The sequence below is a fragment of the Poecile atricapillus genome, chromosome 3, assembly GCF_030490865.1.
Source record: "Poecile atricapillus isolate bPoeAtr1 chromosome 3, bPoeAtr1.hap1, whole genome shotgun sequence".
Lineage (NCBI taxonomy): Eukaryota > Metazoa > Chordata > Aves > Passeriformes > Paridae > Poecile > Poecile atricapillus.
The window spans coordinates 30,039,756-30,066,508 of NC_081251.1; the positions used below are offsets into that span (position 1 = coordinate 30,039,756).

The window sequence follows — 26,753 nt, forward strand, 5'->3', positions numbered from 1 at the left end:
ATGGTTTTCTCCCAGAATAGAAAGAGAAATGTTATTTACAAATTTTGGGAGTGAAGCCCTCCTATGCCTTCCATTACTGTCTCCTCTTGTAACTAATCCTCTTGAACTGTTCCTTCATTTTGGGCTTTAAAGGAGTTCTTCCCCACAACCTTTTTCTGCCTTCTAGTTTCAGAGCCATATGGTCCCCAGTTTCACACAGACCTCAGTGCCCTTCACTTTCTTTCTTTATCTGCTCTCTGTGTAACATCTCCCAAATCTGCTACTGCTTTACTGGCAATTCACAGACCCACTTCTTCTTGCAGTCAAACTAAAACTGACTAAAAGCATCTGCCTATGGGTATCTAGATAAAGCTCAAGCCAGTTAAATCAAAAGTCTTATCTTTCTTTCATAACCTGAGTTATTTTCTCACTTGCTAAGGGTATTACCACTATCTTGTCTATAAACAGCTCTCACCTTCAACTTCCCTATATGTACATTTTGATAACCTTCTATGTTACATTCTTTTCCATCCAGCTTCCTATCTGAACTCTCACACAGTTGAGTTGCATCTCAACTTTTTTTTTTCCCTGACCTTGAAAAGTGCTTTCTTGTCATGCTTACACCTACTCTGAATGTTGCTGAATGCAGCTACCCCGAATGCTGGGAAGATTAACTTTCTAGACTGTTACTTTTTCACACTCTCGTTTTTTTTTTGCTTTGCATCCTTCCGCTGTGGAACCCTGCCCTGTAACATCAAACAAAAACTACACACCTTCACTTCCAAAGCCTTTGTGACCTGTCCCTTACTACCTTATCAGAACCCATTTGTTGCTATGAGACTGATCCTGTTTCCAACAGGATCCTGCCTCAGAGGCAGCCTACACATCTCACTCCTGCACTCCAATGTACACTTCACTATTTCCTACCAAGCTGCTCTCATGCTGAGAGGATCCTTCTACGAATACCTTCAAAGTAACCTCATCATCATTCTTCTAAAACTCAGAAAATCTTATTTCTGGCCTTCAGTTTGTCTTTTTTGCTAATGGCTAAGCTCTTGTGTGCTGAGATTCCTGTCCACCACCCTAACTAAGACTGCTTTATTGCCTCCTCCTGCTTCCCAATCTGTCTGCTATCCTATTGTCTCTCATGCTGACTGCAAACTCTCTAGAGTAGGGTTTATCATCTTTCAGCTTCTCCTGTGTTTGTGTAGAATGCTGCATACAAGGTTCCTGCTCCACTACCAGAACCACTAAGGACACTGAGAAATTGCTTTATTATCGTTATTACAATAATCTCACACAAGATTAAAGCACATTTTTTTCCCCTTACACAGTTCTAGGGATAACACCCATAGATTACTGCCACTCCTATTCAAACAGCAAGTTTGTGCAATATAGTGGAAGAACTTTTTCTTTGTTTAATGAATGTATTGCCACAAGACAGTGGTACTAACAATGCTTTGTACTACTTCATGCTGATAATGTCTAAGAAAAGCACCACCTTCCTAGTGAATGCTAACACTGTTTTAAGCACAAACTTGTGCTTATCCATGTGCTACTACTACGACATGGGTGGTTCATGCTCTACAGTATATTACTATACAACTTTAATTTGCCTCAATTATCACCACTGTTTCAATTTGCTACTATCATTAGTGAGCATTCTTTTGTTATCACTGTTATTGTCACAGATTACTCACCATCAGGTTTAAATGGGATTTTATTTTTGTAAAACCGGAGATTGCACAAGTCATTTTGATACCGAAGATCTTTAAAGTTCTGCTAAAAGAAGGGAAATAGGACATTATATAGTATTAGTAGTTTTTTGCAGGCTGATAGAAAGTGATATTGGGCTTTCTGAATAATTTAAGGACAAAAAATTTCAGAGTTTTAGGAACCACAGAGTTCTACTCATACTCAAGACTCAGTTTAAGGATCTGAAAGTTCTTTCTGACTGGTACATTCTCCTACTGAGGCAGCAGCAAACATAGCAGAACTCTCCCTCCAGTCTGAAGGAACCTGAGAGACAAATAATCAGTCAGGCATACTCTATAATCTACCAACTTTGATATCCAAGGCACAAGCCTTCTCCTGGGCTCCTACCACATTTCCCAGGCTTACCCATACCATGTGTTTGCATGTTTGCCCAGGATAGAAAGACATTGCTTCTCTCCCACTCGCATATGTTATGCCTCCGTATCAACTTTTTGGTTCTCATTTCTCATATTTACTGGACAACACAAAGGTTTAAGAATGTTTTTTTACTGAAAAGGCAATTTTAAACCATAAAATATTCTTACTGGATACTGGTGTCGGTACTTGTATAAATCTCTTGCTGCGTAGAAGCTTCTCTTTGGCTTGGCTGTCAGCTCAGTTCCATCAGCACTCTGAAACAGTTAGAAAGCAGATAAGCATCACACACAAACCCCCTAAATAGCATATTTGTATAATATTAAAATAGTTACTTTCCATTATGGATTTCAGCCATGTAAACAAACATAAGTGCATGTATTTGCCTACTGTTTGGTCAAACACTGAAAATTTCCCTTCTCAATACTTAACAGAACACACTTTAAACCTAAGTTAAAAAAATAATCTAAAATACAAAAGCAAGGCTATAAATTGTCCTTCCAGTGAGGCTGAATTTGAATTAAAGCAACAGTCCGATTGTCATTTCCAAATGCGAGGCTTCAAAGTAATATGGTAAGTGCTAATACAAGATGAAACAAGTAACTGAACTTGAAAATGCAGAGACACCACCAATTTTGAGGAGGAAATCATACTATTTGCAAAAAATAAAAATAAAAATAATAAAAAAATCACATGTACATAGACCTAATTGCTATTATTGCACTCTATGGAAGAAAATGAATAGTTACTAAAAAAAATTCATTCTACTCCTTGCAATATACATGTAATAGGTTAAAGTCAAGCTTAAAAGAGGAAGTTCTCCGGGACTGCACTGGGCACTTGCTGCTATTTTTGCCCATCCCGTGGCTTATCAACTGTACATTAATGACAAACAAGCAACTATGTTCATCCCTCCTTTCACAAGACCAGCTTTGACCATACCTGTCGGCAAAACACACTTGCTTGAACAAGAAACACCCCTTGACACTTGGTTATCCGGGACTAGTATCACCACGTAACAAGCAGAAATGGGAAAGACGCTTAGGCTTGCTTAATTTTGTATGGTCACTGAACCAAAACATGATATATCTAGCAACCTAAAAAAAGACCCAGCTGGTCCACCGTACACGGTATTACAACTCAGATAAAATTATTGTCAAAAGAACACTTTATTTCTTTAAGCTCGGCATTTACAAAGCTTCCTAAAGAAGAGAAACTCGCTCTGAAAATTCGTCACACCCACCGAGAAGTCACAATTCCATTGCCACACAGGACCAAATACTCAGATTTTCACCCTATTTAATGAAGAGGCCATGTTAAATGCTCCATTTAATTTAAAACATAGCCTCCCCTGGAAACGGCAGCAGCGGGAACGTCGACTCCAAGGCCTCGATTTTTTCCCCACAATGAGAGGGGAGGGGTGTGGAGAGAGTAAAACGGGCTTAGAGGAGATGCAGCGCTGGGTTATCCCCAGCCGCTCCGGGCCCGCGAGTGCCGCAGAGCAGCGGGGCTGCCCGGACCGCGGCTCGGCTCGGCTCGGCGCGGCTCGGCCGCCGGGCCCGCGGGCAGGGCAGGGCAGGGCAGGGCAGGGCAGGGCGAGGCGGGGCCGCGTCCGGCGCTGCCGGTACCTGCTCGGGGCTGGCGGCGTCCGCCTCTGCCCGCTCCGCGTCCTCCTGCGCTGGCGGGGCCGGCGGCGGCTCCCGGGGCCGGCAGTCGGCGGCGGGCGGCTCGGGCGGCTCTTCCCCGCCTCCCGCGGCGGCGCACACCCCCTCCTGCCGCCGCGGCTCCGCCGCCTCGGGCTCCGAGTCGGTCTCCCAGGTGGAGTCGCAGTCCTCTACCGTGGTGGGCTCCTTGAAGCTGACCCCGCTCAGCAGGCTGCCCATCGGCCCGGAGGCCGCGGAGGCCGAGGGCTGGGAGCGGCCGCGGGCTGCCTACGGCTGCGGCATGGCGGGGCGGGGCGGCGGCGGCCGGGGCTGCTCCCCCGCCCGGCCCCAGCCCACGGACACGCGCGGGGCGGAGCTGGAGGCTCCGGGATTTCCACAAGAAACACGCGGCCAGCCCTGGCGGCGGGCACCGCGGGGTCGGGGGGGGCGACTCGGGGCCCGCCCGCCGCCTCCCTGGCACCGGGCAAGCCGTGCTCGAGGGGAGAGTGCCAGTCTCCCCTCCGAGGATGTGCGCCCCGAGGGAATTTCACTTCCCGGAGGCGACCGCGGTGTCCCCTGAACGCTTATGAGAAAAGCAAGTGGGTGTGGGTGTTCATCGAGAAGAGTGGCGATGGCGACTGCCCCAGAGCAGTGGTCTGGGGAGGAGGTGCTTTGGGTGACAGAAGTGGTCGTGCCGCCCGCTGAGTGCAAGCTCCGGCTGTCCACTAGACGTGGGAACGGTTGCGCTAAGGTAGAACCCAAGGAGTATACAGGTACTAGAGGAGACAGGAATGGGGGGGACAATACTGTGGTAACAAGCCAGTTTTGGCTGCTTCTTAAATTCCTGCGAATTTGGGGATGAAACTGACACGATGTTCAAGGACCAAGATGAAGGGGCAGTGACAGTGTATTTTGTATTTGGCTAGTACATGCCTTTTGGACAGAAACGCTGCCTGGAGCAAAGACCCGATGAGTCGACAGCACATTGTTCCAGTGCCTGCTCTAACCCTCATGTCTAAAAACGTGTCCTCATTTCCAACCACGGTTGGTAGGCTTCAGTTCACACTTAGGGATTTCTGCCTTCTCCTTAAAGACAATTCTGTGGTGTCCAGTGACCACTTCTAAAGATGTGTATTATCATCAACTCATCTCAGTCCTCTTCTTGGCAAATCAAACAGATTGAGCTGCTTCAGCATCTTGCCAAAAATTACTTTTCACATTCCCTCACTCAAAGTTGTACCTTTTTTTGTCTACTGTGTCTTGAATGTTTTAGCATCTGTTTCAAGTGCAGGTACCAACATTTTAACTGGATGTCAGGCTCATCAGTGCAGAGCTGATTTTATCCGTATATTCTTGTTTCCCTAGCCCCTCTCTATAAAATGAAAGATTATTTGAAGCCAAGTTGCCACAGTGTCATGCTTAGATACACTCATGTCACCCTCGTACATAACCCTCCCCTTCAGGTTTATTTGAAGCATGCTAGCTGCACACGCTGACACCAAACACAAGAAATTACTGGGAATGCCCTGGTTTGTCAGACCTTGTTTCAGGCAGGTGTATTTGCAGTAGCAGCTCACCTAGATACACTCACAGCCGAACGGCTGAGGCTGTGAGACAGTGCAGTCTACCCCTGCTGCCATGCCCCTGCTGCCTCCCATCATCACCTGCCTAGGCCAAGACATTTCTCCTTCTCCTGTGTTCTTCATAGAGATCAAGGAAGCCTGCTCAGCCTTTCCAATACCCCTTAGTCACCACCATGCCAGCTGCTTCCCTCCTCAGGATCCAGCTACTCCCACTCAGTCCAAGATCAAAGCTGGTGGCCCAAGCCAAGATGTCCCCTCCACCCCCAACCCTGTAGGTTTTCAAGGTCTACTGGAACTTTTTTGATATGTGATATTGAGGAATGCATGTAGCATACAGGAAAGTTCAGTCTCATTTTTTGCCAGTGGGCATCATTTTAATAAAGCAAAAAATCCCCATCAAGGAGGCACAAGACAGGTTATAAGAGGGCAAGCAGTACGACTAGATGCTAGGGCTGCAGTTGGGGGAACAGAGTCACTTATAACACTCATGCTTATGTATTTTTGGAGAGTCCCCTCTTCTTTGACCTCATCTGGGGGAAAGAATTTCTTTCCTGCTTCCACAGTATCTCCTCCCATGTTGTTGGCATAGTTTGAAGGGACTTAAGAAATTCTGGTGTCTGGAACACATTTTTCTTGACTACTTGTGGACCAGCCACTTCCATTGGACAACATCTACTGGTCCAGTATAGACCAGCTCTCTGCTCCCTCGCTCCTGCTACAGCTTTTCTCAATGTTCCCTCACTGGGATTATGTTCATATTATGGACAGTGGAGCCTCAAAATCATGCCTTGTATGTGCATCAAAAATTAGGGGGAGGTTCTGATGACATTCAGTTTGCATGGCAGTTAATCCCACAAACTAAAGATCTTCCTGCAAGAAAGCTCAATTTCTTGTGCAAATAACTGCACGTCATTATAGGAAGCTCAGTTTTACCTGAAGAGCAAGGCTGTCAGCCAAGTCTCAAAGCTGTCGACCGAATCTCATAACAGAATTTTAGGTGGATTTTTAAAAGATATGGATCTCAGAGTACTGATAAGAACTGGGAGTCAAATAAACTGGTGGGAGAACTCACCAAGACATTTGCCATCATTTACTATCAGTCCTGGTTAACCAGGGAGGTCCCAGATGACTGGAGGTTAATCAATATGATGCCCATATTGATTAAGATGGGTGTCTGAGGGTGATTTTATGATGAGTAGTCTATTCCCTTATCATTTGCTGTATGCCCAGAAATGGTTGCTGTAGCTTTAAGGTGGGGAGGGGGAGCCTTAAGGCTCTTCCATGGGTTTTTTCAAAGCCTCACACCCCAGGCATCCCTGGTTCCATGTGGACTGCATCTTTTTTTTTTGCTTAGCTAACTTACATTTTGTTAGCTTAGGCAAGAAGGTTTTTTTTTTACTTTCCCTGGCCTTGGAGAGGCTGCTGCAGCAATTCTTGGGTGGCTTTTTTTCTGAAGTGTACTGTATGGTTTGTTTTTAAGTCTGAGACCTGAGAGAATGACCAGCAGGAAAAGAATTGGCTGGGAGCTGCTCCACCTCAGCCCCAGACCTCAGAAAAGCTGAGCCAGTGAGAGAGAACGGACACCAAATCCACCTGCTTCACCTGCTGTGAAGAGGGGACCAACTCCAGAGATTCATCAGGTTCCCATCTATTTTGCTGGAGCAGCTGTGTGAACTTTTGTGGGATTTTTAGTTTTTTTCCTTGAGACAGGAGCTGGTACTGGTTTTTTCTCCCCACCAGGTTGCCAGCCATTGTGGATTGGGTTTTTTTTTTTTTTTTCTTTCCCTGGCACTTTGGGTTTTTTGGTCAGGTAGTAGAAGGGTGGGTGATCTGCCCTTTGGCAGGTGTATGTATTTTTCCTGTGAATAATGTCCTCTTTCAGGGTTGTGGCTTATTGCTGGTTTTGGTTGTGAACTAGAGGCAGTCAGGATTCATGAAGAGTTTCTAGCTTTATAGGGTAGTATTTGAGAGCTTGAACAGATTCCCACATGACATATCTTAATTAGAAAAAAATAAATTCCATTACCTCACAGTCATAACTGGTAGTCATTTTTGCAAAGGTAGTGAATTTATGGCACTTGAGTTCACTAAAGTATTCCTGTACAATGGAAGATGACTAAGTGCTAAAGCCAGGAATACCTGTTTCAATCAAGTAGTTTGACTGTCACATAACACAGATGACAAACAACTGAAGACCTAAGGGACTGCAAACACCGTACATCAAGTACAGACTTTCATAACACTTATAAAAAATAAGCATTTTTCTTCTGATTATATACATTTATATACATCCTAAACAGCATGGATTAGTCAAAACCATGGGTTTTTTTCTTTTATGAGGACATGGTTTTATGAGGATTTCAAAGTGGAAACCACATTGCTTTCTCAAAGCAAATGCTGCATGTATATTGTGTGATAACTGTTTAAAAATTATTAAAAAAGAGGTAATTGTAATACTTTATCCCATTATCTTGGGAGGATGCTTTGAATAGGATACCAGAGAGGTCAATTAACAACTGTGGAGAGACTTACTAACCTAATATTGAGGTGATATAAGGCTGGGAGGGATTATGCATCCGTAGAGGATATAGTAGACTACAAAACAGCTTTGATAAATGACAGAGGAAGGTAAAATAAATAACATTGGTAAAATGAAATCTAGTCAAGCTAATGTAAAATGATTCATAGTGGATATTTAAACATACAAAGGTAGATGTAGGAAATGAAGAAAAGCATTGATATGACAGAAATGTCTGGGAGCTACAGTACTATTTACATACATTCAGACAAGGGTCCAAATATATTTGGACATGAACATATATTTGGGAAAGTCTTCAAAGTTGTACAGGTATGACAATGTTTTGTATGCAGTAGCTGTAGGTGACTGGTATTTCAATGGTGTTTTTTACCTCATTTGCTTATTTTTTGACTATGGTGAATTTTAACTCTCTTCTTTAGTCCAGTAATGCCCCGGATTGCTAAATGCCAAACTTGATGTAGTAGCTATAGAAGGTGAATCTAATTTATAAAGTTCTCCATAATTTCCCTCTAGTGAGTGTCACTGGAAATGATTAACTAACTGTAAACTCAGAAGTCAGGTTGCATATTTGCCTAAATTTGTTTCTATTGAAATCTGAAATGAATTTACAGAGAAGAAAAGACTTCACATAAATCATGCTAGACATGACAGATCAGTGTATTAAGCTCAGTAAAACCAGTGGAAGTTCTCTCATTTTTGCCTGGTTATGACTATGACTACAAACTTGAAGACCTTAACTAAAGCCATGTTTATTGGAGTGTCCTGCAGTACAAGTCTGTAAAAGGTCACTTCAGAACAAATTAATAGAAGACTGTTATACTTTAAAATGATCTGTCTAGGTGGTCAGAGAGGCAGTCTCAGTGTAGTCCTTAAGGCTCAAAGATTCTGCTTGTTGTCTTTCAAATAGGGTGTAAGACTGCAGCCAGTTTCTTGAGAGGAAACTGATCCTGTTCTTGGATGCAACATGGTCTAAGTGAATTGCTGTGCAGAAACCCTGGATTTATAGCTGGAATCCTACATCACCCTTGTCATAGACCGGAACCAGCCACCCAGCTTGGCACTACCTGCTCTTCTGTAGTGGGCTTGTCTACAGTGCATCAGCAGGTCAGCGGCCTGACATCACTGATAATAAATGACATTCACTTGCCAGAAGTTCACCACACAGGATAAGGTGATGTCATTAAGTTTTGCTGAAGGGCTCATGGACTGCACCATGCAAGCTAGAAATTTTGGCAGTGGAACTCAGTAAGAAATTCTTCTCCTTGAAAGGCAAACTGAAAGTGTGATGCAGAAGCCCAAATGCAGGCATCCAAGTGACTTTGGAGACCCCTTAGTGTATCCATCTTCTGCTGCAGAAGGGCGCTAGTGCTCCATAGGCTCAGGAGGTCCCATGGTGTAGCTGCCAGCCCCATGAAGACATTTTGGCTACTCTAGGTCATCTCCAAGGAAATTATGCACCTATTACGTGAATGCTTATCATATATAGGCATAGGCCAGCTATGTCTGTACATGTCTGGTTGGTTGGCTGAACCACTTTGAAAGCTGCTGGTCTGTATTGACCAGAGCTCCATTTATCTAATTGACTATTGCAACCCTTGTTATCTTTTGGCATACATCTTCTGTGTAAACAACTAAATTTAGGTGTTTCTTTACAAACTTGATCCTGCCCCTAATGTCCCTGAGCTTCCATATTTCTGTTGGAAAGGTTGCTACAGACTGTCTCTGACAACTGATGTGCAAATGGACATTTCTGACCTGATAGCACACAGTATCTCCTCACTTGAACTTCTAGAATTGCTGAACGAGGCACCTGTGCCAGACCTGGGACATGACATAGTGTACTCAGAGTAGGCACAACCCTCCCAAAGCTGTGTGATTTTTTCCTCTGGATCATTAAACAGAGATCGAGACTGACATCTTTCTGAAGCCTCATGAGAAGGTTTCTCATTTGGGGAATTTATGTCCTGAGGCATCTAACCTGTAGATGCTAAGCCTAAGCTAGTCACACAATACTTGCATACTCCAGCAGAGAAAAATAGGAATCTCCAGAGGATAATCCTTATCATCATAAAACAGGCATTTAAAATATGTCAGCTAAATCACAATATTGTTCATATCTACTGATTATAAAGGAACCCAAGATCTAGTCAAACTTAGGTTTAGACATCAGACTTTTAAGCTGTAAAAATTACATGACATGACCCTGTCCCACACTCTTGAAGTTTTCTGAAAATACTGACTTTTGAGTATCTAGCTCCAATAAGAACAGAGAGAGCATCCAGCTGAGCTGGTGGTGAGCATCCCTTTCCCTGGCACGAAGAATATCTATAATCAGGTCATATCATATAGTACATTTTCAGTGAGTGTCTGAGAGGACTCTTGTTTCAGAGTGTCTGTTGCTAGGTATGCAGAACTCAAGAGAACAAATCTCTTTAGGAAGAGACAGAGCTTTAACCTTCCTGTCACATCCTATTGAATTTCTTATGCATAAGATCAAAACGATAAGGAGACGAACAAGAAAACTGCCTTCTCGGTGGTCTCTGAATGCATAGCCAGCCTTTGGCTCTCTGATGAACAGAGAAGTGTGAAAGGTTTTATAAGGAGATCAGAGCATCACACTACCCTGGTATGTCATTTGCTGTGCTTTATTTCCTCACCTAAACACAGCAGAAGTTGTGTAGAGCCCTTTCTCCATCCATAATGAAGAGCAAATAATGAATCCCATTCTGCTCTGCTTGGGTTAAAGGGCCTCACTTTAAGGTGACATAAAGTCAGAGCATGCCCTGGGAGTGCAACCAGAATCAGTACCAACACATAGCCATCATAAGTTTGACCCACTTCTGTCAGCTGAAAGTGGAGCATGCACATGCAGTAACACTTCAGTTTGACTAGACTAGGACCTCCTGCTGTCCCTGGAAAAGATATTGCCAATAGGCCACTATTTGAAGACCACAGACTCTGCTCATTCTTTCTTAGCTGAGTTTTTATATGATTGTGTGAATTTATGTCGTTGTGACAGTGCAGCATAGCTATTTCAAAGATCTAATTGACGTCAAGATTGATGTGATTCATGGGAGTCATAGGATCCCTACCAGTAAAAAAAAGTCCAGATTAAATGATATGCATTTGTGCAGTTCTAAAGTTTGCTTCTTGGCAGAGGATTGTGGATTTCATATACTTCATCAAGGATAACTTGAAAGTGCCTAAAGTCACTGATCTTTGACAAACTCCTCAGCAATTAGTTCCAGACAGAGACTGATACAAGACCAAGCTACACAAGTGGGACAACTGCGGGCACTGACTCTGCTGCCACCTGCTTTTCATCCTTTTTTATATCATGCATTCTACATCATCTGTAGAAAACCTATATAAATACATGAACTAGGGAAGAAGTTCATAAAGGAAGCCATTTTTAACTAGGTCTCTGATGGTCCACAGGGTTTTTAGCTTGTGATTAAGGCAAAGATGCATGGACTGAGATACAAAAGCAAGCAAACACACACAACCAGAAACTGAAACTACCAACAATGCTGGCTTTCATGTACTTATCTCAGGTCCAGTGATTTTTATAACCACTTGGGTTAGTTCACTTAGCTAAACTATTCTGCACAACTTTAAAACACAGGTCCACATCAGCCCTACCTGTTAGTCTTTGATGGCAGCCCTTCCCCATGCCTGCCAATCTGTGTGACTTCAAGGTGGCCAGGCTGGAGGGAGATGATGGAAGAGTTGGGGCATTCAACTGCTTTGGAGTGATGAGAAGCAAGACAGAGCCCACAGCCTGTGATTTGAGATGGGACAGAAACATGTTGTACTTTACACAATGCATTCCTCATAGGAAACCCTGTCAGTAGTTGGTGCAGACATATTCTGGAATGAAAGGAGTGATTTTTTTTTCCCCACTACCTGTCTTGTTGCCCCTTTGATATTCCCTATCACAGATTTTCTTAGATCACCACAGGACAGCCTCATCATAATGCTATTGTGTTCTATTCTGAAGAAAATGTTTAGTAGAGCCTGAAAAACCCTTCCCCTGTTTATCTCTGTGGTGCCATCAGTACATTAAGTGTAGTTGCCATCCCAACAGAGCATGCAAGATGGTAAGTTTAAAGAGATGAAATTCTGCTTCTAGTGACACAGGAGAGCTAAGAAAGGATAGGGATGATCTTTTCCTGATATGACAAATCTGAGTTATGTATTAACAAATAACATAACAAATGTCCACTTTAGAAATCTGATGCAGTGAACAAAATTATCAGAGTACAGTGAGCACGTGCACTGTTGCAGAATTAGCCCGTTTCATTTTGTAACATGCCCTATTAGAGCGTGAAGCCCCCTGGCAGCTGGAATACAAGCAGCCTTTGATGGGCTCAGGAAACACATTGCCATGCTTTCACACTGTTGTTTGACCAGGCTGAATGAGCCATCCAAACCATCTCACTTCTGTCCTGAATGAAGAGATGAGTAAATAAGCACATCAATTTGCATGGGGCAAAGTGGGTCAGCAAAATATTGCTAGTAATGTGGTAAAATACTGTGAATGCTTTTTACTTTTTGATTTACTGCTCTGTATGAACTCTAAGCTTCCTTACATCATAATTAGGGGGTTGCTTGCAGCTGTGTTTGTGAGGAATCAATTTTTCAAAAGAAAAAAACCCACCTAGGTGAGCTGGGAATTCCAAGATTTGGGGAGGATTAAAGGAGTACAAATTACATGTTGATCAACAGCATTGTTAGAAAATACTAAAAGCAAAACTAAAAAAGTCCATATTGTCACCATAATTACAAATGAAATCAGAACAGTGGATAAAGCTGTTAAGATACTTTGTCAAACACATTACAAAGCAAAACACAAACCAGGACATGGACAAAAGAGCACAGCCAAATTCAGACTCAGCAGGCAGAGCTGAGGACAGACAAAAAAAGAAAAAGACTTATCCAGGCTAGGGTCTGGAAGCAAGGAACAGTTTCCTTGCAGGGTAAATGCAGCTTGGTCAGGGGACAGGAGGATCCTTACCAAGAGGCTAAGAACAACTAAACAATACATACTTGTGTCACTATTGTCATAATAAAAAAAAAATCCCCACACCACAACAAATGTATAGCTAACAAGAAAAGGGGCGAATTTTCTTCTTGATATTGATGTTGAAAAGGAAAAAGCCCCACTGTTTTTTCTTAACACCATTAAAGCAATGGCATTTGCTGGCTTGTGATGTTTGTGGTGGTATTTCCTTGGGGCAGGAGGCTACAAGTTAAGAACAGGAGGTACTGTTAACATTGTATGGAATACAGGAGAAAAAATTGTATGATGCACATTTGCGTTCATTAAATGAATTCTTCAAAGGAAACAAGATAAAAAATAAAGACTGCCAGCTTTGCACGAGTAACAATATTGAGTGCTGTGGATACGTTTTTTGGTTCAAACTCTGACACAAGCAATTCACTCTCATGCAGGTGCTTGCTGTTTCTAGAATGCAATGATAATCTCCCAGTTCTGCTTCAGATGAAAACAATGATTCATTTCTGTATTATATTTCTGTGACATTTGTCACCCTCTAACACCACTCATACCTGTCCTTGAACAGGGAAAGGCTTGACAGGTCTGAGAGTGTGCCAGACAGAAAAAATAAAGCACCTATGATAATGTAAACATCATGTTAGGGCTAAAAAGATAGAATAGGAACAGCCCTATTCAGTGCCGTGTGTTTGAGCAGACACAGTGGTGGGACGTGTATCTAACTGCTTTGCTGTGTTCTTTCATTTACATTACAAAGGGATGTTTTTGGCAGAAAGTCAGTGGAAGCAGCATTCATTATTCCTTTAAGGGGCTTGATAATTCAGTATGGTAATACGCCACAGGCTGTCAGTGCTGTCAACCATCCTCCAAGAGATAAATTAAACTTTGTTCCAGCATCAGTATTTCTGTATGCAGTCCTGAGATTAAATGGGATTGGAGATCTGACCATGGGGTGAGAACTAATGACGGCTGATATATTTGTGAGACATTTTGGGTGAGGCAAAACCCAACCAGAAAGTGAATAAAACATGTGAAAGTAGGCATCATTAGCTGAGGGGGTATGAAAATCACCGAAAATGAGAAAAGTGATTCAAGCTGACAAAAAAATCCCAAAGCAACACAATGAAAACCACCAAAAACAACAAAAAGATCCAAACACCAACTAACCCTCAAGTATATCTTTGAAGTCTGGCTCAAATATGGAAAAGAGAAGTGGGTTTCTCATGCAGCTTTGGGTATGTCTACACGGTTGCTCAGGGGGAAAAAATGAAACTTTTAGGTAACAAAAGATTTAATCCTTAAGTAGCCATTTAAACTGGCTCTGATGAAGTACTTCTTTCTTTGTCTACTATATAAAGCAAGCACAACTGACTTACATGCATACAGACAGAAACACTGAAGATATCTAGTCACCCAAGAAGTGATTCATCTTCAGCACCTAGAGACATTTTAATTTACATAAGCATATTCAGCTTGGCCGTCTGATGAACGACTGACAAATTGGATACTTTAAAAACTCCTGAAAAGCTCGGTGCCAGCAGGGAAGGTCCACACTGCAGTGGTGTCACATGGAAGTCACAGCTTAACTCTCAGCACCCAACTTTTCTGCAATGAAGTAGCTGATGAGTCTCCACAGATTTGCTCTATGGGGAATGAAGAAAGAGGGAGACTGCTACAGCAAGAAATTCAGAACTGTAATCTGACATCAGTGCTTTGAGACTGTACCTATATTAGTTAGTGCTTTAGCCTGGATCAGAAGATAGCAGAGCTTTTAAAAATAAGCTCCCAATTCTTCTCCTTTCTGGGCTTTGGTTCATATTACTCATTCACACAGTCTCAGGGAACATAACCTTTATTTGGTTAAGATCAAATAAACTGGACGATGGAGATCAGGAGTATACCAGATACACTCCAAATGCAATGGGCATTCAGTCCATGCAACCAGATTAGGACTATTCTGAAGAAGGAAAAAAATCACTAAGTTTAGTAGTGTTGGTGTCAGATTCTCAGCACTGTGTTGTTCCTCGGGTCTGCCACTGGCTTGCACTACTTGCTAATGTGTCCCAAAGTGAAGAGGATCTTGGAAGAGTCCATTGCCCCATTAACCACTGGAGGAATTTAGAAAGATGAGATAGCTGAATTAGTGTACTCAAAAGTGAATCAAACAACAACCTAATGGATGGTGGACTGGTTTTTTAACAAAGGAAAAATGCAGTTTTTTAACAAAGGAAACATCCATTAAACAAAGGCAGAAAAAAGTATGGCACAAGGCATAAGGTAGTGAATTAACTGAGGATGTAAAATACCTGTTGATTACCTCTATCTATCAGTTAAGATAAGTAAATTCAAAACACAAATTTGGCTTATGTTTACAGCAGTAAACATCAGGGCTTCATCCAAGCATAAACTGTAGTAAATGAACCATGATTTTATTACCCACCAGGTAACTTTTAATGGCTGCAAAAGAACAGGGCAAACAGCAAAAAAAAGCACCAAGACAGTTTCTAGCACTACCAATCCAGCTGCCTTGTTCACAGACTGCAGGTTGTACCTGCTCCAAATGAGGCCTTATAAATAAGATACAGTCTCTTCAGGGTTATACCTACTGTGGCATAGACTTAGCCATGGTCACAGCTCTCCAGAAGAAACCTTCTCCAACACAGCCTTACCCATGGGCTATGAGGTCTGCAGTCCCTCTAGGGGTGTAGCTGCTCTGTTGTGGGCTTATCCATGGTCACATGCTTTCAGGTGTTCCAGCATGACCTCTTGCACTGCAACTGATGCTTCAAGGTGTACCTGCTGTGGCCACCCAGGGATCAACAGCCTCAGGGCAGACCTGTGTCACATCCCACTATCATCTGGCTGTCTGTATGAGAAAACAAAATCAGATTCACAGCCCACATCTGGCTGAGTAGGGATGTTCGAGGAACTGAGTGGTCATTGCAATAGGACTGGAAATACCTACAGGTACAAGGGAGACATGCTTCATTCTCCCCAAAAAGTGGCTGAGAAGAGCAAGAACTGCTGCTGGTTCGTAACAGGGTTCTCCAGAGACAGGAAAGCAGTGATGCAAGGGCAAATACCAGGCTTGGCCTCATGACAGTGCTTTTATTGTAGGTTTCCCAGGCAAGGCAAAACAAAGTGACAAACAAGACTGAAAGTGGCAAAAGCAGAAAGGATCCATTGACTTGCCCTGGAATTCAACGTACAGCAAGAAAGGTAGAAAGTAATGGAGCAGGTAAAGGAGCATATATGCCATCAGAGCTAGGAAGAGCAAGTACTAGCCTGCCAAGTAACAGTTAAGTATCTGTAACAACTGTAAGCTCAGTCTAGCACACTCTGATCAAATCTGTCATCTTAAACCCCTCAAGCTCTACATCAGGTGCCAAAAAAGACTGTGGTAGGCTGACCCTGGCCAGCAGCCAAGCACCCACATAGCTGCTTGCTCACTCTGCCACTGCAGAAGGGCAGAGGGAGAAAACAGGAAGAACAAAACTGAGATAACTCATGGGCTGAGATGAAGACTGTTTAAAAGATAATGAAAAAAACAAAAAACCCTACATCAACCAGAGAAAATTAGTCTGTCACAACCTGCCTGTAGGTAGACTGACGCCCAGCCAGTCTCTGAACAGTGGGCACTTAGGAAGCCACCCCGTCCTTTCTTCCTCCTCTACCCCACTTTTTATTACTAAGCAAGATGCTATATGGTGTGGAACACCCCTTTGGCCAATTTTTGTCAGCTGTCCTACCTGTGTCCCCCACCTCCTCACTGGTGGACAGAGTGGGAAAAAGAAAACCTTCAGGCTGGGCAAGCACTGCTAATCAATGATCCACTGAAGTGTCACCAACACAGCCTTGGCCACAAATCCAAAACACGGTGCTATGTGAAGTGCTCAGAATGAACTCCATCCCAGCTACTGCTCCAAGTGATCATTACAAGAATTGCTTTACATGACATCTATGAGTGCCTTCATTGCTTCACCACCTTTAAGGTCTTTCTCATGCAATCTATTTGAATGCTTCTGGGAAGTTACAAAACCCTCTTTCTTCCTGTTAACAAACAGACGTTTTTGTTCTCGGGAGGAAAGAATTCATATTTAGCATATTTGGTTCTTTCAGGCATCAAAACAGGCTGGCCAAGGAAGTGGCTGAGTCACCGTCCCAGGAGGTATTTAAAAGATGTGCAGATGTGGCATTGAGGGGCATGGTTTAGTGGTGGATTTGGCAGTGCTGGGTTAATGGTTGGATTCTATAATCTTAGAGGCCTTTTCCAACTAAAATTATTCTAATAATTCTGATTTTTAAAAATTGATTTGGCATGTTTCCATAGTTACAATGGTGTGGGTTTTTTAAAAAAGATAATTAAACTCTTTCAATCCTTCATAGTTTAATCCAAGTACATGTTACAATTGAGTTTTCCTGAGTAGGATACTCTGAGTTAAATTCTAGCAAAGCTGCTACTAAAGGATATCAAAATATCTTTTACTTTAAAAAAGCCAAAACTCCAACAAAACATGCAAACACAAAAAACTCCCAAAACAACCAACCAACCCCTCCCTCCAAAACAAACTCAACCAAACAAAAAAACTTGAAAAACCAAAAACCTGAACAATACAACCTTTCTGAAGTATATTGGAACAAGGCTACCTCATTAATGGTTTGCTCTGTAAAGCAGGCCTATCAAGGAAAAAAACTGTAGGACTCCAACTTTATAACTATAAAATTGAAATTTTGTTGCACTGCTTTTGTGACATAGCATAAAAACACCAGAAAGGCTAAATGTAACATTCTACATGGAACCACAAAAATTTAATTTTTGCATACTCTGTACAAGACTAAAAGGAAACAATGCAATATATCTCTTAATAACCAATGTTCTTTAAAACCTAAAATTTAAAATCAATCTTTGTGATTTTTGTTCCAAAGAATTTCCTCAAATATAATCAGATATTAATACTCTTGTATTTTCTCTGCATGGTAATAGACACAGTTCTGGTCCTCCGTGGGTATCTCTGCATAAAATACATCTTCACACACTGGAGTAATACTGCTTCTTCATTCTCTAACTCTTCCTGTTCATTTGCAAAGGAAGTATTCATTAAAATAACCAAGAATTTTTTTTTTTTTTACTGAAAGCATTTACTTTGCCAAAGAGTGGTGACAGATAAAAAAAGAAAATAAATGGATATAACAATTTAGAAAAATCATACAGGTTCAGCTGTGAACAAAAGTTACATCCTTCCTTATGTCTACTTTTCATAAGAGCAGCATCACTCCCCCTCTCCTTGTAAATGAACCACTCATTGCTTGCATTAAACTAACATCCAGAGGTTCCAATCAAGGACTTATTGTTCCATGTCCCTGTACAAAGTCATGGCAAGCTATTTCCCTTACTTTGAGTGATACATTTGGGATCTCAGCTCATATAGGTACTGCTGCAAGTCACATAGCATATGGCAGTACTGTTCACTTGCAAAACTGCTCAAAACTAAGACAAAATGCAACCAAGTGATGTGAAAATTGAACATAAAGAGCATGGGAGGGTGGATGAGATGGGTAATGCTGAGAAAACAATGTGCCTTCGCTTAGGTGGGCTGCAAGCAGATGGTGCAGGAGTCAGGTATGGATCACTTGGTTTCCTAGCCACAAGGTTTTCCTTGGGTTCCTATCAGGCAGAGGTCTGTGAAATACCATCACCCATCCTGTCCAAGGCTATTCCCCTGCAGCACGTGAAGTGTACATCAGTACCAGAGCCTGCCTTGAGGGCACAGAGTCTGACAGTAATGCTGACCCCTACTTCTCCAGATGCAGATGGGTTTGCTGGTGCTGAGGCAGGAGGTTTGCACCCAGGCTGACAGCAGCACAGGACACAGAAATCCCTACAGCACTGCCCCCTGAGGGGTAGGTAGCTCCCACTGTACCTATTCTCTGCAAAGCTGAGTCACTGGGTGCAAAGACAGCATTCAGTTTGATGTGACACACCTGACGAGGCATTCAAAACAAGAATACTGCACTGACAAGCTGTTCGGGTAAATGGTAACCTAAAGAATTGAATTGAGAATGTGCTGTGTAGGATCACTGCCTACTCAGCCCAGCTAGTGGAAATGAGCTTTATTCCACTCCCATATCAAGTTCTTTGTCCCCAGTGTGATGTTAGCTTCACATGTACCCAGGCTGAGCACCCCTCCAACACTAAGCCATTTTTTCAGCTGCTATTCTTACACCAACACTTGAGGTCACCCAAATTGTACACCGTGTTTTCAGGCTCTTATCAGATGTCTCCAGTATTAGCAGGGAAAAGGGCTGTGATTCAGTTGCCTGAGCTCAGGTGTCTGGCAACATTCACACAGGAACCACACTGCAAATAAGTATCACTAAAAGAATAAAGGAAATCTAACCTTTCCTTACATATCAGAAATGTTGCAAAACAGTATTTTTTTAATTTTTTTTTTTTATGACAGCACAATGACAGTGCTTGCATTGTGTCTTTGTATTGAAATGTTCCAAAGTCATAAAGCCTCAACAATTCAACTGAAGTTAGACAGTTGCTAAGCTAAGGTTGGCATTATCCTGACCCAGGCTGACTGTATTCCCTGATGCATCTATACCCATCTGCTATTTTCCTTCTGTTGTGCCAAGATTATCCATCATTTGGGGCAGGGGAATACCTTTTATTTTGTGTCAGTTGAGGAATAAGGAATAGGTGCTACAAGAATACAAATCATCAGTACCACAGTGCCTGTGATGATTTATTCTCCCCCCTGGCTTGCCTTCTCTGCAGGAGACCTGAAATCCTTCCACGCTTTTTATGAAGGCACTTGTACTTTTTTAACGCTTGTGTCTCCAGTAGCTGGTGAAAACAATTCAGGATAATCAATCTATTAGGATTTATGGCTAAACATCAACATACTCAGCAGAAGCAGAACTACTAGCTATTTTCTTTAGAGCAGGGTGGTGTCAGCTGCTCCTGTCAACCAAAATCAGTTAAAGGGGTGACAGGTTTGCAATTGAGCAAACCAGGGGTGGGTTTTGCTCATGGCTTGAGCAGGTATGCCAGGAAACAGGCTGAAGCAGTAGAAGAAACTGGACTTCCATTGCAGAAGCTTTCTGCTGGTATTTGTAATTACATCAGTAATTCTGCAAGAAGGGATCTCCCACAAATCTGTTCTTGCTAAGGAAAGTGCAGTAGCTATGGTTACCCAGCAAACAGGGAGAGGAGGCAAAGCTGAACCACTGCTCTGGGCACTGCATACCATTTTTAACATCAAAAGCCTAGTTTTAGCTTTCCAAACAACTATGAGAACAGCCACCCATGTTCCCCATTACAGTGTGTTTGCATATATAACTGTGTGGCTATGCATGGGTGGGTATATATATATAGATCTATAGTAGGATGACAGGATGACAAAGAGAACAAAAAAGGAGTCAGCTTTTAGATCATCACACAACGATGAAGTTAGCAGCGTACTCATAGACAACAATCTTGCACACTTGGTTAGGCAGCCTAGGGCCAGCAGCACAGGATTTTCCTCAGCTAACTTTTGCCTGCTACAGGGAGGAAATGTCTTCAAGCATCTTCATTTGCCTCTGAGGATTGCAAGGATTGCTCAAGACCTACTGGAAATTTCCTGAAAAGGAACTATGTCTGCACTGTAGACTTAAGGCAACCATTCTAGAAAAATTTCCTTATTTAGGGTAATGTGCATAAATACTACTGTAGTGTAGAAGCAGCAATGTGGAACTAAGCATATGCCATGGCCCACCCTAAGAAACTGGGTAAATGTTTAGGCAACTAGTCCACATTGAATTTCACTTAAAATGTCTTCATGTAGTCATCAAGCTCATAAATGGGTGTTTGAGAGAGGGTGGGGATAGTTTAGTGGGCTGTAGCCCTACTCATATAGCAGATTCCTACATATATATATATATAGCATATAGGCATGGACTCAGACCTGGTGAGCTGCCTTCATATCTTCAATGGAAATGTTTTAAAGCCTTACCTCTCTACCTTCTAGGAGTCTCCTAAATGACCAGGAGCAGGGTCTGCTTCACCTCCTCTGCCCCTGCTGTCCCACAGGCGGTGCCTGGACACTTGCTGTGGTGCAGTCCCCAGCATAGCAACAGACAAAGCACTCTGGACACTTGAGTTTCTGGGCTGTTCTTGTGTCTGGCTGTGCCTTAGTGCACACCTGCAGTCTAATCACCATTTCATTAGCAGACCATGTAGGTGTACACTCCATGGCTGCAGCTCAAATTAGCCACTCAGGTTTGCTCTTCAGCCATGAGGAAGAATTAGGCACCATCATCTCACTTGGCTCAGGCATCTCTTCATCACAGAACCCTTTTTATATTACCAAGCTAGTTGTCTAGACTCTTCCTGTAGACTAGCTAAGTGTTTGATCTGTTAAGTTAGGTGAAATTAATCCCATGCCTTAGTACATGCAATTTCCTGAAGGTGGAACAGGCTGCTACTAGTTCATCTCTAGGAGCCTCTTCAAAAGGACAACAGGACAGCTGTGGTTGTTTGGTAACTCTAGATCAAAAAGTATCTAATACTTCTGAGACATTCAAGAGTGCAGACAGGGCTTGCAGATGACATGAGACTTCTGTGAGACCAGCGTCTTTTTGGAACAGTAACTAGGAACCAGGAGGACAGAACAAGGGAATCTTGGCTAGCACTGGACACCTAATTATGTCTACCTGAGAGCTGGGGCTGTGAACTACCTGAGAAGTCAAGGCAGACACGGTCAATAGACCCTGGAGATTGATTTAGCTTGATCCACAGTAGACTCCATTGTAACCAGAACACCCAGACAAGGCTGGTAGGCAGGACACAGGATTTAACAGAATCTTCTGGAGCAGCAGCTGGAGGCTAGGCAGGATTTGTAGTAAAACATTGTGCATGAGGATCTGAACTGAGCCCAGCCAGAGATTCTTGTTGCTTCTGTAGGCTAGTACTGGAAAGTCACAGTAATTTAGAAGAAATTAAATCAGAATCTGGATCAACTTTCATCCACCTATATCCAAAAAAGAGTAAAATTTAGTCTTCTATTTTTTTCTTCTATAACATCTTTCGAGATACTAGAGGCAGTCTTACGTGTAGTTGCATCTACACAGGTTGATCCGTGTGACACAGAAGTCATGAGATACCAGTGCCCTTTTGAACCAGAAGCAAAAAGCCAGACAGACCAGGGGCTGTATTTGCTTGTGCCAGACAAGCAAGACACATCTTTGTCATGGGTAGGATTAACAGTTTTAATACTTAAAGACATGAGGCTTAAATCACTTGCATTTGAAAATTTAGATAAAACAATATACATTTAGTTTTAGGACAAGAAGTTTTCCCAGAAGAATTAGTTTCTGGCTTCTTTCAACATGATCACAAGCTGAACTTAGCTGTAATACAAACAAAATTATGGGAATTCAAACCCTGTTTCTTTCCACCTATGAAAAGAATAAGGCTTCCTATATCCATCCAGTACAGTGACCTCCTGCACTCATATAGAAAGGAAATTTTCTATGCTATAAGTAGTTTTAAACCAAACTGAAGATGTAAGAGAAGAATTCAGAGTAAAAAACAACACTACAGACACTGATAAGGAGTTTTATCTCAGCCAAAAGAGCCCAAGAAAAATGAATCACAGAAACTCTCTTATCCTGAGAAATTTATGCATCCTAGAATTCCCAAAGGAAACAATCACATCAGATAAAAATCTTTAGACCAAAATTAAAAAGAATAAAGCTGACAGAACTGCCTGAAATACGTATTTTAGCAGAGAGTTATTAGAAAGACAGCATAAATTGCCTGTTAATAATACTCATCATGCATCTATTGTTAGTAAATCTAAGTAACCCTGGTTTTATATACTTCTGTAGACCTAATTTTATTGCTTACTTGCTTAGTAAATTTAAACTAGGTGTATTGGCAATGTGTTTAGACTGTCACCTGAAAAAGTTAAACTTCCATCACTCATTATGAGCCTGCTTTAAAATACCCAGTGCTTGGAGCTAAAGGCATGAGTTTGCAAAACTCAAATGATTGGTCAAAACATTAGAAAGATCCATCTTCAGAATAGTTTTTAGTCATGTTGCTGGTGTCTCAACTCTGCCTCAAAGTGCACTCAGAAGTTTTAACCAGGGGTAGTCAAGATCTTAGTAAGGAAGCAGCGATAAACCTTTAATCTTCATCACTTCCACTTTTAATTTCAAGAGAGTATCTACAAATCTGAGCTGAACAGAAGATCTATATACACTACCAGGTAATGACTTAGCAATATTGTATGTAAATATTATAGTGAACAAATCAAATAGGCATTATTGAGCTAAGAGATAATTTCTGCCAAATTCCGGTTGTTACATCTTTTTAAACTTCTATATAACTTTATCAGGAGAGAATATCCACTGAAAAACTGCAGGATACCATTTCATAGAGTTATAGAATATCCTAAGTTGGAATAGACCCGCAAGGATCATGGGAGTTCAACTCCTGGCCCTGCACGGGACAGCCCCAAGAGTCACACCCTGTGGCCGAAAGCATTGTCCAAACACAATCTTCTTGAACTGTTAGGCTCAGTGCTGTGATCACTTGCCTGGATAGCCAGTTCCTGTGCCCAACCACCCTCTGGGAGAAGAGTATTTTTCTAATATCCAACCTAAACCTCTCCTGACACAACTTCAGGCCATTCCCTCGGTCCTGTCACTGTCACCAGAGAGAAGAGCTCAGTGCCTGCCCCTCCTCTTCCCCTCATGAGGAAGCTGTAACTGCAGTGAGGTCTCCCCTCAGCCTCCTCCAGGCTGAACAGACCAAGTGCCCTCAGCTGCTCCTCATGCATCTTCCCCTCAAGGCCCTTCACCATCTTTGTTCCCTCCTTTGGACACTCTCTAATGGTTTAATGTCTTTCTCACACTGTGGCACCCAAAACTGCCCCCAGCACTGGAGGTGAGGCTGCCCCAGAGCGGAGCAGAGCAGGACAATCCCCTCCCTTGCCCGGCTGGCCTTGCTGGGCCTGATGCCCCCCAGGACAGGGTTGGCCCTCCTGGCTCCAGGGCACTGCTGGCTCATGTTCAATGTGCCATCGACCAGGACCCCCAGGTCCCTTTCCCTGCCCTCCAGCAGCTTGTTCCCCAGCACAAAGGCACATCCAGGGTTGCCCCAGCCCAAGAGCAGATTTGAAGCTTCACATGGTAGTTGTCCAGGGCCTCTCTAAGTCAACAGTTCCTCCTAATTCCATACTGTCAGCAAACTTAGTATTCTTTCAAGTCCTGCATCTATTTAGTATACAAATTTTATGTAAGAGGCTTTACAAATATATTTAGTATATTAAACTTCTAAGTTACTAGCAATTCAAACAAATGCTTTAGAAGTTAAGAATCTCTGAATCCCATAATCCCCTGGATCCTCCAGTTCCCTCAGGAACAGATAAGTCTGGACTTCTTCCCAGCCCCATTCTTGCTAAAGAATGAACAGCATTAACATAGCCAGAGCAGGATGCGAGGAAACATGCAATACCTTCCATCAGACATTGTGAAATCAAACATCAAATGTCACAAACATTTCCAAGTTATTTCACAGTGTTCTAACAAGCACAAGAAAAATTAATTCAGTATTTAAAAATTAAACACTCAAGTAGTCATTGTAATTAGTATTAAAACAGGATGGAGAATTCATGTAAAGTCTGACAATAGGGTTTTATATGCCAGTAACACACAGTAAATCACTTTTAATAGACCTTATTATTTCAAATGTTCAAAAATTTCTGACAAGGGGCTAATTAATAACATTGTATTGCTGGTCTTAGTAAAATGGACACTACTGTCTTCTAAAGCCTAATTTTGAAATTATTGTGAAAACTCAGATGTATTTACGTTGTCTGATTTAAACTATATTCAACACTGCTTTTGTCATTTCAAAATACAATTTGAAAGTAAGATAACAAGAACTAAATGGCCTAAAGGGAAAATAATTAAAGGGAAGAGCTAAATAACTATATAAATATTCACAGGAAGAAAAATGATTGAAAGGAAGAGAAATATTTTCACCGGGATTAGTTGCAGTAGTGTCAAGGGCTGAAGCTGAAACAAAAAACCAAAAAAGAATTTAAGCTCTGTATTTGGAAAAAGTATTTTTGAAGACACTAAGGTTGGCTGGACAGAGAGGAAACTGACTGCTTTTCAACTGATTCAGCTTGATCTCCTTACTTTCCTCTCTCCTAAGCAGTTAGAGAGGTTTCTCAAAGAGAAACAGTTGGTGCCCCTTATCTTTTCATGAGTCACTAATGTTATTTGAATTGTCAAAATGTTACAAGATTAAAAATTCTAAAGATCTTTTCTCCTCTAGTTTCACTCACTTCATGGACACCATTAGCCAATGGGGAGAAGGCATCCTAGCTTCTAGATAACCTGCAGGAAGGTGTGAAGTCAGACGAGGAATGTAATGGAAACACTGTGTGGTACCTACAAACGTTCTTGGCCAGTGCCAATTCTGAACCTACATGACAGAAGGCAGGTATCGTATCCTGCACGTCAGAGCCATTAAGGTACTACTCTAGAGGGGGTTTAGAGAAAGCAAATCATCACTGGACATGACTATCAACTCAGCCCCTAAGTGGTGGCGAGATATTGAAGATGGCACAATATTGGAACTATTCTTTAGCTTATACAGAAACATCCACAGTTAGTCCTCAGGGCATTTGTTTTCATTTTCTGAGATTGTGCCTGCATATATGGCCACAAATTAATAATTGGGTCATTGTCTCATAAACACAACACAGTAAAATACGTTGTATTCATTTATTTGTTTTGCCTGAATACCGTATTACTAGAAGGTCCACAGAGAAAACAGAAAATACTGCATACTTAATGAACTGATTTTTTTCTCTTTCTAAGAGTCTCTTGATTTCAGAGGAAAAGAGAAAGGAAGAAAGAGAAAGGAAGAAAGAAACTGAAACTCCATGAAAACGTTTCTGGTACCTTTCATCCTTTGTTATTGTTTTGTTAAAATTTATGCTAGCTCTTACACAGACAATCTGGCTTCAGCTGCAGTCAAGAAGACTTCTCAACAGACTTAGCTGTTCCTGTTGACAGTGGGGTTTTTTTTGGTGAGCTTTGTTTTATTTCATTTTGGGGTTTGTAATTTCATTTCTTATTTTTGAAGTTGTTACAGTGACACACACACCCCCTGCCAGCTGGATATTATCACCTGGCCCCAGTGGCCTAGCTGCAAATTTCTGAGCACATCTAATCCTTGCATTCCCTTCATTGCCTTGCACAGGTATCCAGATCTATCTTAAATACTCTCAAAGGCTGCTTAAAAGAAGTGGGTGTCACATAAAATCTGTTGTGCTGGCTGAAGCACTGGCAGCAGTTACCTCCAGCAGCAGACTGGACGAAACAGCCAACAAGTAGGCAAGGCAGATCTCAGCATTACAGTGACTTCCACACTGATTTGGATCACCAGAGTCCCGATGTCTAAAGTGGTTTGTATTATCAGAAATCAGACTTTGAGACTCATGCAATTAATTAGTCAAGCTCCTGCATATGGATAGAAGATTTCCTATCCATATAGGAAATAATCAATGAGTGTCTCTGGATTTTCATGCTTCCCTTCTACTTCCTTAACTATAAGCATGATGTTTTGCTTGAGTTTCTTTGGTTTGTTTCTTATAGAACTTGCACTTTTCATAAGCAGAGATGAAAACTGTGCAGCAAGTTGTTGCCTATTCACAGGAGAGAAAAACAGGGCTCATTCAATAAAAAGTGAAATTAAAACCCAATTCGGTTCCTCCACCAAACTTCTGAACCAAATGTTCTGAACTGTGAAATAAATAAATGTTTTGAATGGTGACTTTTGACAAAAGAGGAAT

The 26,753-nt window shown here is 42.1% G+C and overlaps 1 protein-coding gene across 10 annotated transcripts in view; it reads right to left on the minus strand.

Moving 5' to 3' along the window:
- The window catches only part of OGFRL1 (opioid growth factor receptor like 1), an 88,198-nt gene that overhangs the window by 10,740 nt on the left and 50,705 nt on the right, over positions 1-26,753 (minus strand). For 5 of the 10 annotated variants that reach the window (XM_058834154.1, XM_058834160.1, XM_058834158.1 and 2 more), the window contains 2 exons: positions 2,280-2,366; positions 1,680-1,761 (listed from right to left, as the gene is read on the minus strand). In XM_058834154.1, coding sequence (XP_058690137.1) covers positions 1,680-1,761; positions 2,280-2,366 — 169 coding nt within the window. Of the gene's footprint in view, positions 1-1,679; positions 1,762-2,279; positions 2,367-3,737; positions 4,035-26,753 lie in introns of those variants that run through there. The other 5 variants (XR_009277122.1, XM_058834155.1, XM_058834163.1 and 2 more) reach the window with 3 other exon arrangements.